The sequence below is a fragment of the Peromyscus maniculatus genome, chromosome 16 (genome assembly GCF_049852395.1).
Source record: "Peromyscus maniculatus bairdii isolate BWxNUB_F1_BW_parent chromosome 16, HU_Pman_BW_mat_3.1, whole genome shotgun sequence".
In the NCBI taxonomy this organism is placed as follows: Eukaryota; Metazoa; Chordata; class Mammalia; order Rodentia; family Cricetidae; genus Peromyscus; species Peromyscus maniculatus.
Window position 1 is genome coordinate 27,395,287 of NC_134867.1, and position 16,659 is coordinate 27,411,945.

General features: G+C 35.5%; 1 protein-coding gene across 20 annotated transcripts in view; it reads right to left on the bottom strand.

The window, feature by feature from the left end:
- Positions 1 to 16,659, bottom strand: part of Trdn (triadin) — a 373,213-nt gene that overhangs the window by 84,060 nt on the left and 272,494 nt on the right. For all 20 annotated transcript variants that reach the window (XM_076552516.1, XM_076552525.1, XM_076552513.1 and 17 more), the window contains one exon: positions 13,056 to 13,106. In XM_076552516.1, the coding sequence (XP_076408631.1) occupies positions 13,056 to 13,106 (51 nt within the window). The remainder of the gene's footprint in view (positions 1 to 13,055; positions 13,107 to 16,659) is intronic.

Sequence of the window (16,659 nt, forward strand, 5' to 3'; positions counted from 1 at the left end):
TGAGGTCCATACTAGCACAGCTCAGTCAGAGCTTAACACCTCCTAGCTTTGGATTTCAGTAAAGATGAACTCAACTTCTCCTTCCTAAAGCACAAATCCTTTTTACTCTTTGCTGTCATACTGAATCAAGCCTTCCTGGCAAATGAAGACTGGTGCACTTTTTCATTGACATCATGATTGTCTCATAATTGAACAACTTCAGTGCATTTCTCCCCTGTTTTCTGATCTGAAGCAATTTTCTTAACACAGAGAAAGCTATCTGCAATGCTATTTAGTGTCACTTTGAGGATAAAGATTTCTTATTTATTCAAATTGTCTATGTTTTTAGTAAATCTCTGTTATTCCCTTTGAGGGTAATTTCTTTTCCATTCAAATTACCTATGTTTTTAGTGAATTTTTGTTATTTACACTTACTTTCCAAACTGCCTTCTTTATCTAAATGTGAAAGATATTTACATAAATTTCAGTAATCTAATCACCCATGACTTAAAACCTTCTGTTTCTTCTGCAATCTCCATCTTTCACCCTCCTCCCCTTTTCCTCTTTATCTCTCTCAGTTTTCTCTACTCTGTGGCCAGTTTTGCCAAAGATTTTCCATTTCAGTAATCCTTCAAGAATATTGTTACCAACAGATGTTCATCAATATCATGGATTGACATTGCCACCTGCCACACATGTCTTCATTTTTATTCTTCTGCAGCCTGCCTGAGGCAAAAATGAAATTTTTGCATATATGTAAATTGAAATACTATTCAGTTCTAAAGAAAAAGGATATCATTAAATTTTCGGGAAAATGGATAGAGTTGAAATGAACAATAGTATGTGAGTTCATTCACTCTCACAATGAAAATGAGCCACACTTTCCCTCATATGCATAATCTAGCCTATAATATACATGTATTTATGTAAACAAGTGAGCATGTGGGTACAGCATGAAGATGTAGAAAAGAGAATAAGAATGCTATATATCATGAGATGTCAGAAGACTGCAGGCAATGAACATGTTATAAAAGAGGCTAAATAGCTAATTATTTTTCTGGTTCTAAACACTGCCATGGACTCTTCATGTTTGATAGTGGATATATATATATATATATATATATATATATATATATATATATATATATGGTGAAAATAAAAAAATCAATGTCAATCTCCACAGCTTCCATTTTGAATGGTTTTGCTTACCATATGAAAAATCTATGAGTTATAAAATCTTTTGGTTGGTTAGTTTGGGTGTATGATGTGCAATGTTTTTTTATACTTTAAAGATTAAAATTTATACAGAATATCCCTACTAACATTTATCTGTCTATCATTTGTGAGGAAGATAAAATTTTTCATTGTCCTTTAATCATAATCAAGTCAATAGTGAAACACATATATGGCAGAAAACACAAAATCTGCAAAACAGTCCATTTCTCCTTCTTCCTCACACTGATATTATGCATATCAGGAACCTATGATCTCCATAGCAACATGGATTGACTTTACCACCTGCCACATATACCCTCATGTTCCTACCTCTTTAGGCTGACTGAGTCCCAAATACTGACAGATCCCTCAAACCCTGTATTAAAGACAGCAGAAACCAGCCTCAAAGAACTGCACAATCCCAAACACCAGCACTCACCCAAGAGCTCATTACACTTATTTCTTCAATGTGGTTTGAGTTAGTGTTGTATTTCAGTGGGGGAGATGCGTTATTATGGTAACTCCTAGTTTCCGTTGCTTATAATTGTTTTTCTTTCAGGGTGGTTGTGTGTCTCTTTCTCTACTGTCATGGTAAAACTTGGCTTCAATCCCATGCTTTCTTCAGTGATGGCGGAGTCTGTCTCATGAATTTAATAGGAATTTTTTTTTTTTTGACAAAATCACTCTCCCTGATGTTGACTTTTCCCAGGCCCCAGGCAGGACACTTAGTCTATTCCCTCCATTTTCCTGAGTCTGCAATTTTGTATAAACTGAAACCCAGAAAGATACCAGCAGCAACTGTTTTTAGTTTCTTTAGAAGAAAATAAAAAGGTCATATGGAGTGAGGTTGGAGAGGCTCACTTCTAGTTTGATTAATTGTAAAAAGTCTTGCTACATCCTTGCTTATTCACATAGCCAAAAATGATTTAACTACAGAGAACACCACTTCTGGCAGGCATGCGTTTAAGCAGACATCCACGCAACTTCCTTCTTGCTCACTATCTTATGATCTTATTTTCTATTCTACTTTTCACCCTCTTACATGTGTTCTTCTTAGTTGCAAGTGATCATGTCATTTTAAATTTACCTATCTATAATTTTGTCTTTCATTTTATCAACCAAAAAGAGTTTTAAAAGTCTGTATATATTTCATTGCCTTAGAAAATTGCTCTTTGAAAAGCCAGAATCCACATCTCTAGTGCATAATTATTGAATCAGAATTTCCAGTCATGAGTCTTAACTCCACAGGAGGTATTAGTGATATCAGTGCATACCTAGGTTAAGAACATAAATTAGACTCTATCTCTTTAGTCAAGAAGATCACACTATAGCTATATAAATTTTAAAAAGTTACTATGCAATAAATCATTTTGCTTGCTGTGTGTGAAGCCTCTTTAGTGGAAATATCAAAAAATAAATAAATGAAACAATAAAAACAACCTTTTAAGGAATTTTCTGTTTTGTAAAAGAACAGGTGATAAATATTTAGTTTGACACATTTCTCTTAACATTGACTCTTCTTAGTGCGGACTTATTTTACATGTGACTCTTCTAGTGTTAGGAAAGGCACTGGCACTTTTAAGGAAAGAACATCTAATGGGATGCTTGTCAAAAGCGAAATTGAGAATCAACTTATATATCATAATCACTGATAAAAATATAAAACTGAGTGCTGGTTAGTAGAAGAAGAAGGAGGAGAAAGAGGAGGAGGAGGAGGAGGAGGAGGAGGAGGAGGAGGAGGAGGAGGAGGAGGAGAAGTTGTTCAATGCATACAATTGCAAAATACCACTAATACCCTAGTGAGTATAGGCATTGTTGTCACTAAAAGTGGAAAATAAAATGTCTAATTAAATATCTTGAGGTAATTTGTATTTAAAATATTTCTGGTGGGTTAATTTTATAATTTCTTTGTAAACCCATGTCTGTTCATTAAATATTATAAAGAAAACCATATAATAAAACTACACTTGAGTGTTAGTGAAATGAAAACTTGACTTTAAAATGCATTTCTGATGGTTGACTAAACTACGTAGGAGAGAACTCTCATCTCAATAGCCATGCTGACACTCATAGAAAGCAGATCCTAGCCTTAATCAAAGAAGCCTGTCCTTACAATAAACAGTGGTGAATGAAGACACATGGCTGTCCAAGACGAAAAGCACAAGCACCATTATTGGTTTAGCCCAAGATAAGTCACTTATACCACCCCTGTAAGAATAAATCACTTACACCACCCCTGTAAGAATAAGTAACTTATACCACCCCTGTAAGACTCAAGGAACGTTACACAAGAGGGGCCGGGACGTGTGTGAGAGCTAGTGGATGAAGTTAAGGGAAACAAAAGACCATTCCAGAGACTAATATAACTTTTGTAAGTCGTTAAGTCACATCAACTGGGGTTACCTGCACTGAGCCCTCACAATGCTGTCTCTATTGATAATCATTCAAGGATCAGGAAGGGATTCACAGGGCACCACCCTCCAACTCTAAACTACTGGGCATCAGTAGACTGTGGGAAATAGAAAAAAAAATCACTGTTTTTAGTGATAAATGATATGAGGTAAGACCGATAGGTTCTAGTAGATAGTCCCAAATACATAGGAACACAGACTGCACTACTTAATCTTAGTGGATCACAAAGCAAAATGAGTAGACAAGAATGTGTGAGAAAACATGTGGGGAGGGGAAAAGGTGGACATGGGTGGGAGAGAAGGAGGATGTGATAGTGGCTAGTCTTCAAGGTGCATCTGTATGAAATTGTAATACTACTACTATTACTCATAATAATAGTAATAATAATAAATTTTAAATGCATCTAGTTCAATATATGTTTTGACTTTACCTTGTCTTGTTTCTTCTGACCGTGTACTGGTAAGGGTTAGCCTGGCTATCAGTTATAAGATTAAAGAAGGAAGATATTTGAAGAGTACAAGAGACAAGGAAAAATTGTTGAAGAGGTGTGAACAAAAGAGGAATAGAACAAATAAAAATTTTCTTAAAAAAATGGGTTCAGCTAGATGGTTTAGTGGGCAAGGGTGCTTGTTGCCATGACACCTGAGTTTACAAGTTACCTGACATTTGCATGGTAGCAGAGAATAACCCCTGCAAGCGGTTCTGTGGCCTCCACATGCTTGTGCATATATATATATATATATATATATATATATATATATATATATACACACAAATAAATAATATATAAATAAATACTTAAAATTTCAGAAAATTCCCATACTCCAACTTTTTCTCTCTTTTTTTTTAGTATTTCTCTCTTATATTGGCAAAGGAAATATTGTAGTGTTGTGTGAAATAATTAATGTCAAAAACCCATTAGCATGTGAGTTTTATGTAGTGGTCCAAAGTGACCAATAGTGAAATTATATTTTTTAAAAATCCAAACTTGGTATAAAATAAGCATTTAGACAAATCTAGGATTGTTTCTTTATAATAAATTCATCTTTTGTCTATCAAAATGTATCTGTCTATTAGAAATCAAACCTGCTTGTGGCTAGGTCCAAGAAGCAGCAGATGGCAATTGGAGGTCGGTCGGTCTACCAGGACACAAAGCACTGATGAACAAGTCTCAGATAGACAAGGCCCCAAGGGTTTTGGCCCCAGAATGTCTCATGCTGCTAGAGTGCCTTTACATATTGCCCCTGCCATTTTCCTCTAGAATCTGGTATGGTGTGAATGGGCATGGGGTAGGAGAGGGATCCCCACAGCCTTTAATATAGTGTGATTAATTCATGGAAATATACCATTCTATTGGGCATTTTTACCTCTAGATTATTATGAAGATGATTTCTTCCAAAGCTGTACTGTTTAACTGAAGCAATACTTTTATACAATAATAGTCTTGGTTTAAATAGAATTTTGATGATTGGGGCTTTTTAATAAATATAGTAAGGGATTATTATAAAGGCTAGTTTACTGGGAAAACTAATATAGGGAAAAGCAAGATATGGTATTGCCTCCACCCCCGATAAAGCAGGGGCTTCAGAGGATAGAAAATAAGAAGAAGGAAATAGCACAGAAGTAGTTTCTCTTGAGGAGCAGTATAAACTGTGGTTTAGGTTAGTGATTAAGAGAAACAATTGTGTCCCAGAAGCTAAGTTAGTTCAAATTTTTAAATCTTAATGTTGGGAGCTGTGTTCATGGATTTCAGTGTGCATCAAAGCTGAAACAAAGCTTTAACTATGACTTAAGGTTAGGTTAAGATGTTTTTTTTCTTTTCTTTTTCTTTTTTCTTTTTTTTTTTTTTTTTTTTTTTTTTTGGTTTTTCGAGACAGGGTTTCTCTATGTAGCTTTGCGCCTTTCCTGGAACTCACTTCATAGCCCAGGCTGGCCTCGAACTCACAGAGATCCGCCTGCCTCTGCCTCCCGAGTGCTGGGATTAAAGGCGTGCGCCACCACCGCCCGGCCAGGTTAAGATGTTTTTGTTACTGACTTTGCGGTAAAAAAAAATCTTGGAAAACAATTTAAAGTACAACATTTTAATAGCTGATCAAGGGACTCGAGGTCAGGGAGCAGGAACAATGGTAGCCAGGCTATCACTGACTGGCATCTTTTCTTTCTAGGATGAGTTGGTGACCAAAGGCGATGATTAATTCCTTGTACCTATTTCTGCACCAGCTTCCTTAATTAAAAAAAAAAAGAAAAAAGGAAAAGAAAAACTGTTGATAAATGGGTATGCACCCTGAGGGTTTAAAGCAGAGATGGTTAATTATTTTTCATATATATAAGTTTAAGTTTGTGATTCTTCTAAGATTCCTTATAAGATTATGTTTTGAGAAAAGTAATAAAGTGATTGATCCTTTCTTTGTAACCACAAAATGAGCCTGCCAGCAGAACTGGCTGAGAAAAATGCCTTGCTTATTTACACTCTGATAATCTATAATAAGTTGCTTGGCCAAGAATGTATGTGGGTTCTTGGGATAGCTTGTCTTTCACCTGTAGTACATAAAATATTTAATTATGTAAGGGGTATGGAAAACATGCTGGTTTTTTATTTGTAGTCATTGTAATCATGCATTTGAAAAATAGAATGTAACCACATTGTGATTTTTATACTGCTTGAAAGATTTTGCTGGCGTATATAAGCGGTAAGGGAAAAAATAAAGAGACGAGAGAAGGAAAACACCAAGACGTAGAAGGAGTTAGAAGGAAGTTATTAAGAGAGACAGAATGGATACATCTGGATAGAAGTAAGAAAGAAAAAGAACAGAGAAGATGATGGAGAGACCCTAAATGGTGTGTGTGTGTGTGTGTGTGTGTGTGTGTGTGTGTGTGTGTGTGTGTGTGTGTTCCCTTTTTGCAGGACATAGAGTATTAATTTTGCACCCTCACTGGCCCCAGAGAGTTAATTTTACTCCTTCAGATACAAAGTCAAGTTGAGTGATTAGTCCACCAATTCTGTGACTTCCCCCTCAATTCCTGAGCTGCTGGAGGCTGGTCCTCACAACAACAGGACAAACCCAGCATGCATGAGTTCTCCTGAAATCTAAGTCACATAGTTTCTCTTGTTTCAATCATTCATTAATATAGGTATAACGAAAAATTTATAATGTTTATTTTTACATCAAGAAATACTGGACCATCCTGGCTTGGTGCCCTTTCTACAGTGTATACTTGTGTTTGTCAAAATGTACAAGTATTACACAGTAATTAATATCCTTACTAAGGTTTTAGAGGACCAGTTCTGATGCATGATACATCACACATCAGCACTGATCTCACTTAGGCATCTAGTAACAGGGAGGCTGGAAGTGTAGCATGAAGAGCATACTCAATTCAAGGGACTAGTTTGAATACCATTTGTGCTGCAGCCTATAACTTTCATAGTTTCTAGACTACTCCTACTCCTGATTCATTTATCCATCAAATGGGGAGACCGGACTCTTTGTCTCTAAGCACCTCTTAGTTATAATACTTTTGGGTTCTATTTGATCTTAGAGAGTAACAAGCCTTCATAGGGAAATTTTGAGCCTTGCTTCCTTGGTGTCTTCTACCTTCTCTGGCTCTTAGAATCTTTCTGGCTTCCCATCTGCAGTGTTTCCTGAGCTCTCAGAAGAGGTATTTGATCAATATATCCCATTTAGGACCGAGTGTTCCAAGGTCTCTCACTCTGTACATTATCTATCTGTGGGTCTCTGTGTTTGTTCCCATCTGCTGCAGGAGGAAGCTTCTCTGATGATGGCTGAGCAAGGCACTGATCTATGAATATAGCAGAATGCCATTAAAATTCATTTTACTGCTATATTCCTTTAGCAGAACATTGGTATTTATATTTCTTCTAGGTACCTGGCCTATCTAGTCTCAGATTATTAGATAATCATATCTAATTAGATAACCATTCCCTCAGTGTTGGGAATGGGTTACATCTTATGAGGTAGGCCTCAAATCTAATCAAATATCAGTTGGTTACTCCGTCATTTTGTGCCATTATTTCACTAGAGTATCTGGCAGGCATGTTAACATTGTAGATATAAGGGTTCATAGCTGGGTTGGTGTTTATCTCTCATCTTTGTCGTGTGTAGAGCACATTCTAAGTACAAGGAAAACTAGGCAGTAGGGTATAAGGTTCTATGTAGGCATTGACTTAACTTCTCCATGTTCAATGAGTTGTGTAGGTCTTGTCTTCAGAAATAGGACCTTACCATCCCTGATAATTTTTATTTGCACTAAGAACATTGTTGAGCAAGCTATCTTTGTTCATTTAAGAGAACAGGCACTTGAAAGGATAGGAGCATATTTATTTGGGATTTATTAAAACAAAGGATCACAGCACCTGCACATTTCCCCCAAAAGATTTAATTAATATTAAATCAGTTTGTTTCTTTGAGTTTTGTTTATTTCTAATTTTTTAAAGCAAAAATAAATCTTCAAGTGAAAACACTGTATTATGCAATACAGTATTTTAGTCTTCAAGATACAGTACAAAATAGAGATTACTAAATTAAGTTTTGAGAGGAGATTTTATTCATAAGCTAGCTTTATCTGTGGAACAACAAAGGCCTAAAATGCAGTCTACTGTTGAAGTAAAATAAAAATGAAAATAAACACTTTCCCCACTAACTTCAATTCAATGTTGTTGTTCCAAAAAATGGGCTACAGACATGCCTATGGAAAATGCTTTTCACATCACTATTGCTACTCAACAGGGTATTCACACACTGGAGGTAAATCCATTTTTCTGTTTATGTTTTGCAACATTAAAGCTCAATACATCCTTTACAGATAAAGAAACTGTTATGCAATAGAAATGGGAAAAAATGTGAGACGTATCCTGCTGCCCCTTTATTCTTTATAACTCAGGGTTTGGGGTTGGAATTCTAAGCATACAATGGGAGCCCAGATCTGTGGAGATGCCCTCTACTCATGGCTTAGAATATGCTGTTAAGGTGGCTAAGAGTATGCCAAGAATGGGTGACATGAGCCAGACACAGGAATAAAAACACCATACCTCAATGACACATACAATCAAAATCAACAAGGATCTACAATTAAAGAGTAGAATGGCTTCCAGATGCCATGGCAGAGGTGGCTGGGGGTGATAACGATAATAGCTAATGAAAGGGTGGAAAGTTTCAGTTAGATGGGTGAAGTTAGCAGCACTGCTCTAGTGCACAGGAAGGTGATTGTGATGAATATTAATGCATCCTGTAGTGCAAAATTTCAAAACCCCTAGACTTTCAGTGTAATTATAAATGCAAATTTGTGGCATTTTTGCTAATAATTACAATCTAATATTCCTCATGATAAACACATATCAAAAATCACAATGTATCCCCAAAATGTATATGATTTTGTTGACTAAAAGAAAACTTAAAAATTATCATGTCCTTCAAACCAAGAGTTTCCTGGGGGATAAGCTAGACCTATATATGTTATACAGAAATTTGAAAATGGATTTGGTGGCAAAGCAATATTCATATTGTTACTTACAATGCTACAAATAAGTAGGGTCAGCTTTTCACCTATACCCCAGAGTGTAAAATTGATATCAAAAGCCATGGATCAAGAATCACAACAGGTATACTCATTCTCATTTTCAAAGATGAGAGTAAGTTACTGCTTCCAGGGCAAAAAAAAATATGAATGGAGAAATGATGGTGTGGCCAGATTCCCAGTGTGGTATCCTGAAGTCTTCAAGTTCCAGGTTCAGGGTCTTACTGGCAGGATATGCATATATATATATATATATTTGTATGAAATTAAAGCAGTTATAAAACATAATTGAAACAGAAAACTCAAGGATGACTGATTTTAGTGGAGAAAGAAGTTTTGTATGCTACAGACAAGCTAACCAAAAATCATTATCACTACAGGAGTTTTCTGGTTTCTGGATGCCAAGGCCACATAAGTAGGGCTCTTCCTTGTATGTGTATTGAGATATTAAAAGAAAGTTTAAGTTTTGAACCCACCATTCTAAAAGCTCAGCCAGCAACAAAAGGCACCAAGGTGTGCTGATCTTCATTTTCAAGAGTTCTCTACTCTTCCTTACATAAAGACACAAGTCCAATACTCTTATCTAAATGCCTAATTGATTCATATTAGTATAGCTCTTGAAAATGTGGTCTCAAATGATTTTTCTGTAATAATGCTGCTTTTTTTTTTTTTTTTTTAGAATTTTACTGTGATTCAACATGGGTTTGGACTGTCCATGCATGAGAGTCTATAGGAGACTGGTAAATGCTGAAATTCACTTTCTGCCTAATAGAAATAACTAGTGAAATACAGTGAGGTGAAGTAGGAGATCTTTTAACAAGTGAGATTTCTTCATGCTTCTTCAGACAGACTTCCACAGCAGGCTTCAAAGAGACACTCTAGGAAGAAAAGCACCCTGGAGGTTTTGAAAGCCCAAAATCTTATATGAGATATTACATTTTTCTTTGATATACTTTAGAATGATAAATTATGCTAAGAACTCAAAAAAGGAATAGTTTTCCTCTGAGACAATATCTGATATAACTTAGAAAGATATTTTAGTGCTTTAATGTTACCCTTTTAAAAAATAAAGAAGTCCACTGTACATAGTTCTAAATGAATAGCCATATACATCAAAATCATATATTTTTATATTTATGCACATACATATATATTTATATGGTTTTATAATGAATGTGCAGACGTTCTGCAAAGAGTAGATAATTCTAAATGGAGGGAAAATCTCACTAGTCGTTTATTTGTAATTATATATTAATAAGAACATAAATTACAGGAGTCTATGGAGTTAACTTGGTGAACTAGCCAATACAGTCTTAAGTCTATGATATTTTATTTGCCAGGGTAGGTTTTTATAGCTCCCCTTTCATACAAATTTGGGGCTTGGCAAGGTTATGTCTTTAAACAAAAATTTAAATTTGTAATAGTTTTATTACCTGGAGAGTTGGTGTTAGAGGTAAGTGCAAATTTTTCTTTTGAGTTCCCTATGTAGTAAGTAATAATTCATAAACTAAACATGCTCATTACACAAGTATCATGTAAAACAAAAGTATCTCAAACTACATTAGAAGGAAAGTACAGTTTTTGTAGATTGTGAATTGCACAATATGTGCACTGAAACAGCTAAGCACACATATTTGTGTGTAGAGAGATGAGGGGAAGAGAAGGTAAGAAGCAAAAGTAGAGAGAAAGAAGGAAAGAGGAGAGAAGGAGGGAAGGAGAGAGACAGCTAGAAGAGAATGTTGAACTTGTACAAATATCACTCTTCCTCTGCAATATTCCCACCATGTGATACTTTGGCAAAGAATGTAGCTTCTTTTTGCTATTGTCCTAAAAATTTTGCAAGAGGCTAAATTGAAGAGTATTGCATTAATGGCATTGGCACAAGAGACTTCAAGATAACTTACTATTGACTGTGGTTGTTTATTAATGATCACTATTATGCAAATCTATAATGAAAAGGAGCAAGGGGGCAAAGAGGAATGCAAAATGTGCAATTTGAGGAGAGAAAAAACAAACAAACACAAGGAAATGCAATATTGGAGCCTAACTCTGCTTCAAGAGACAAAATGTTTAAAGGGAAACTCAGTGCTAAATGTAATAATGGGAGTAGTTCCCTAAGGGCAAGACCCTACCCAGCTAAGTTTCTAACTTGTGAAAAGGAATTAAAAAAAAAGTTTAAGCAGTGAGGGAAGAAAAAAAACACTGGAAAGCTTATGCAAATGCAAGTCAAGGAAGAGTCCAAGTTCTAGTCTTAGGAAACAGAAGAATTTGATAGCTTTTGGTTCTGTGGTTTTGGCTTTATCATTAAGGATACAAGAAAGAATCTTCCTACATGGTTTAGAGGCCTGGAGAGGCTATTTCATGAAGCTGTGAGTATAAAGATCAGATTGCTTTGGAGACCCCAAGATGTTGGAGATTCCAGAGCCATGGGATACCTGCAATGGAGAGCTGCAGACTGGGTGTGGAACCAGCTCAAGAGACAGCAGTGTGTTGAGGACAACAATGCCGGAAGGAGTTGTAGTTCTGGAAAGTAACTTGACATTAAACATGGAGATGCTAAATGTGGAGTTTCTCCCTATGATTTTCAATCTTGATTTGGTCCAACACTGCTCAATATTTGGAAAGGTAATATATATTCTGTGTCATTTTATGTTAGAAGGATATGATCTGCTTATGGATAATTATTTTACAGATGACCATAATTAAGAGATTCCCTTGAGTCTCATAAGAGACTTAAATAATTTTTTAGATGGAAAGACTATTGGAACTTTTGAGGTTGAAGCAAACAAATTTTATATTACAATATGGATACCAGCCTACAGGAGCTAGAGAGTGGTGTATGGTGGTTTGAATAAGACTGCCCCCCCAAAACTCATATATTTGCATGCTTATTTCTCAGTGGATGAAACTATTTGGATGGATTAGGAAGTGAGGCCATCTAAGAATATGTATTTCCTGTTGGAGAATGTGTGTTACTGAGATTAGGCTTTTGAGCTTTCAAAAGCCCATGCCAAGCCCAGTATGTCTCTCTCTGCCTATTGCCTGGGGATGATGTTCTAAATCTCTCAGCTAATATGCCTGTCTGAATGTCACCATGCTCCCCATGATGATGATAATAGACTAATCTTTCAAAATTGTAACCAAGCTGCCAATTAAATAGTTACATTTATAAGAGTTGCCTTGGTCATAGTGTCTCTTTCCACAATAGAAACCCTAATTAATGTAACTTGTATATGCAGTAAGTGAAATTTTTAGTGTATTAATTCTGAAAAGAGGAGGCTGAGACAAAGCTGAAATAAATGAGGTTGATGATTTATTTAGAAATTATTTTTGAAATAAGACTATGATTTTGATGGGCATTAGACTATTGTCATGAAACCCAAATCATGATATTTAAATAATAATTTTATGTTTCTGTAGCAATAAGAATCTGATAAGACTAAAACACACAGAAGAAGCCTGATAGTTTTGGAAAATAAGAGGATTCAGAGCTCCAATTAGTATCTTGGTTCCTTTTTCTAGAATTATCATTTTTCCTTTTCAAATGGTTTTAAGAGTTTTAACAGTATCTTTTACCATACATATATATATATATATGGTATATATATTAGTATATATTATATATATTAGTAGAATGAGGGTGTCAGAGGCTAGAGAGGCAAATATTTCCTAATACTTTAATTTTCTTATATATGTTACTTTTCATTGTTACCAAAAATCCTTCTGTCCTTTATTTCTGCCTTTCCCTCCCCCACTTCCTTATAAATGCTGATATTTTAAAACATATGATGTTGTAAACAGCCTGTATAATTTTGTTTTGTACAACTGTGAAGATAATACACCCAAATTTATAAGGTACTGGTTCAGATAATTTAACTTATAACTATACTGTTATATTAAATGAATTCTATTACCTTTGTCTTTCAAAACAGAAGAACTTTTCCCAGATTTTTCTTTTTTCGTTTCTAGAAGAGATCATAAGGAAAAATATTAAAATAACAGAATATTTTTATCACAAGATTTTTTTCTATGTTTTGTTTATGAGGGCTTCAAGAATTGGAGGCCCTCTTCATTGCTATTCAAGATCCTGCTGTTATAGATTATTGTAGTTGGAAGTTTTCCTGTGTCCCAGCTGGCCAGTGGTTGGGCCAAATCATTCCCATTCATGTCTACCAAGTAAACACATAGAGGCTTATATTAAATATAACTTCTTGGCCATTAGCTCAGGCTTAATATTGAACAGCACTTACACTTAAATTAACCCATAATTCTCATCTATGTTTAGTCACGTGGCTTGGTACCTTTTCTCAGTTCTGCCTTGTCATCTTGCTTCCTCTATGTCTGGCTGGTGACTCCTGACTCAGCCTTCCTCTTCCCAGAATTCTTCTTGTTTGCTTTTCCCACCTATACCTCCTACCTGGCTACTTGCCAATCGGTGTTTTATATATCAGCCAAATCAAAACAACACATATTCATAGCATGCATAATGACATCCCATAGCACTTCCCCTTTTCTTTCTAATCAAAAAGGAAGGTTTTAACTTTAACATAGTAAAATTACATACAATAGAACAGTTATCAAGCAAGAATTACAGTTACAGTATCTAGTCTATTTGTATTTGTCAAAATTAAAGAAAATGTTCTATCTATCCTATATTTGTGACTCTAAAATGTCATATCTAATTTATCTTTTGTCATAACCAAAGAAAATTATGACTATTCTTCAACTACATCAAAGAACTCAGAAGAATATATTTCCTAAATAAACAGGAAATGCACTGTAAACAACTTCCAAAATTCTGGAAATGACAGTGACAGTTGTCTGCCTGGACAGACATACAAAGTTCCTCTGTAACGTTGGGGCATCCATCTTTAGCCCATAGACCTAGTCTCTTGGTCATTTTTTTCTTTGTGTCCTATAGAATGTTAGGCAGTTTCTTCTGTGAAGCAGGAATCTGAAGGATCATTTCAGTGGTCACCTTCCTATGGGGCCTACATATCCAATTTATACAATATACTGTAAATAAGTAGACTCAAGGGCATTTCCCCCCCAGTGGCTAACTTTTGCCACAAAGAAAGCAAACTCCATAATGAATTTCTTCAGTGCCCATTATCTTCTCTGGAGTAGATTGGTGCTGCCAGGAGCAAACGTGTCTCAGTGTCCAGAAAGTCAAAGTTCTTAAAACATTTTAAATGCTGTATTCTGTAGGTCTTTGAAGTGTTTGAAGATTACATACCTAACTGAAAAATATCTGTGTATGTCTAGAAAACTTAACTAACATGACTACAAGTGTGATTACCATAGAAGACTAATTTTTAATTTGTGTTTCTTAATTATCCATTACAATTTAAATGAGTTATATATACATAATACATTAAACTAGAGTGGAAATATATATATATATATATATATAATAACAAAATTAATTTTAAATTTGTAATAAACTAAAATCTATAACAATTTAAAACATTTTATACAAGTTGTTGCTCTTTAAAAGTAGATTTAATAATCTACTCTTTCATCCTATCATATCTATATTCTATCCTTTTTTCTTTAGAAAGATATTGACTATGACCAATAACAATTTGTAACAAACCTCTAAACACAGACAAATATCTATAATCCATATTTTTGGGAATGTGGGCATAGTGTTCTAGGCTACTTTCTGATGATAGGGGATGCTGGTAGTCTTATGGAAATTATGAGAAAATTCCAGATAATGGTCAAGTCCTGGGAAGACCAGCTATAAACTTTGTTGATAGGTACCATCTGTTAAGGTCTGATCCATCTTAACCTGGAACAAATTCATAGCCTTTTGCTTTCTGTGGGAACAAAAACAGAGCCTCCTTTCCAAAGTAACATATCTCAGATTCAAATTTTGAAGTCAAGATACCTTTAAAATACACTTGTTACTTTAACTGAGCAGCCTTTATAATTAACTCTTTATGCAGTTAAAAATACCAAAGACAATATAATCCAGACTCTCTGTGTGATTTCCATCTTTACGTGGCTTATTTTTTTATATTACTCCTACTTTCTCCTTAAAGACTTTTTTTAAAACTTTCTATTTCTGTATATAACTGTCTATACTCCCTTTCCTCTCTCTTCCAAGCCTTCACACATTTTTACACACATTGTAAACTGTTTAGGGTTTATCCCATCTGAATCTGTCTTATGGTGAATCTATTGCTTTAAACTGCAGTGTCTAGTACTGCAGCAGCAGCCTTGGCTGCTGACTCCACCAATCTTAGCTTTTCAAATTGGCAGAGGTTATTCACTGCCAGCTCTGGGAGCCATGTTTTCTGCTGACTCTGGGAGGCAGTGGGTCCATGTCTCCATCCAGCAGCATGTAGCCCAGAAACCTTTTTTTTTTTTTTTTTTTTTTTTTTTTTTTTTTTTTAATACTAGCAAAAGCTAAATCCACCACACAGTGTGCTACACAGCTTGGAGATACCACTGTGTACTGTGGTGGGAATCCACCAAGCTGCTTAGCTTATGGCAGCTGGCGGCCAGCTCCATCTCACAGGCAGTTTTTGGGAGACAAGTCTCTATGCTGCTACTGGCATTAGACTGTGAGACTAGGAAACCTAGTGTGGCTCTTTTTCTGTGCATTCAGAATCTTTAAGCTCTCTTAAGTCTTTGTGGTTCAATGCCCAACAGTGAGCACCAAAAGTATTTGGAAGTTTTCCTGTGTCCTGGCTGGATGGACAAATCTCTCCCACTCGTGCCCACCAAGTAAACACACAGAGGCTTATGTTAATTATACCTGCTTGGCCACTAGCTCAGGATTATTACCAACCAGCGCTTGCACTTAAATTAACCCATAATTCTTATCTATGTTTAGCCATGTGGCTTGGTACCTTTTCTCTGTTCGGCCTTATCATCTTGCTTTTTCTGTGTCTGGCTGGTGACTCCTGACTCAGCCTTCCTCTTCCCAAAATTCTCCTTGTCTGCTTATTCTGCCTATACTTCCTGCCTGGCTACTGGCCAATCAGTGTGTTATATATCAACCAAATCAGAGCAACACATATTCATAGCATATAGAACGACACCCCACAGCAGATTATATGGACCCTATAGGTCATATAGTAATATATATGAGTATATAAGTAGACATGCATTCAATAACAATTAATAAAAAAGGAGTCATGAATTTGAAGGAGGAAAGGGAAAGTCATATGGGAAGTTTGGGAAGGGAGAAATGTAATTAAATTATAACTCAAAAACAAAACTAAAAAATACTATAGGGGACATTATAAGAAAACTAGCATCATATGCTAAGTATGATGAGGCAAAACCATGTTCTGTGTTGTCATAAAATCCTATAGGACATGTATGTTTTGTTAGTTCTGTTACCCCATGAAAGGTTTAAATAACTTTCCCAAGCTTGTGAGTTAGGATACCTGCCCCTTAACCTAGTATTTCTCTGGCTTAACTGCATCATCAAAGATACTAAAAGCTTTGGGCACATAGTACAAAGGCAGATTTTGGAAGATAGAAGGGAATTAGACTAACAGA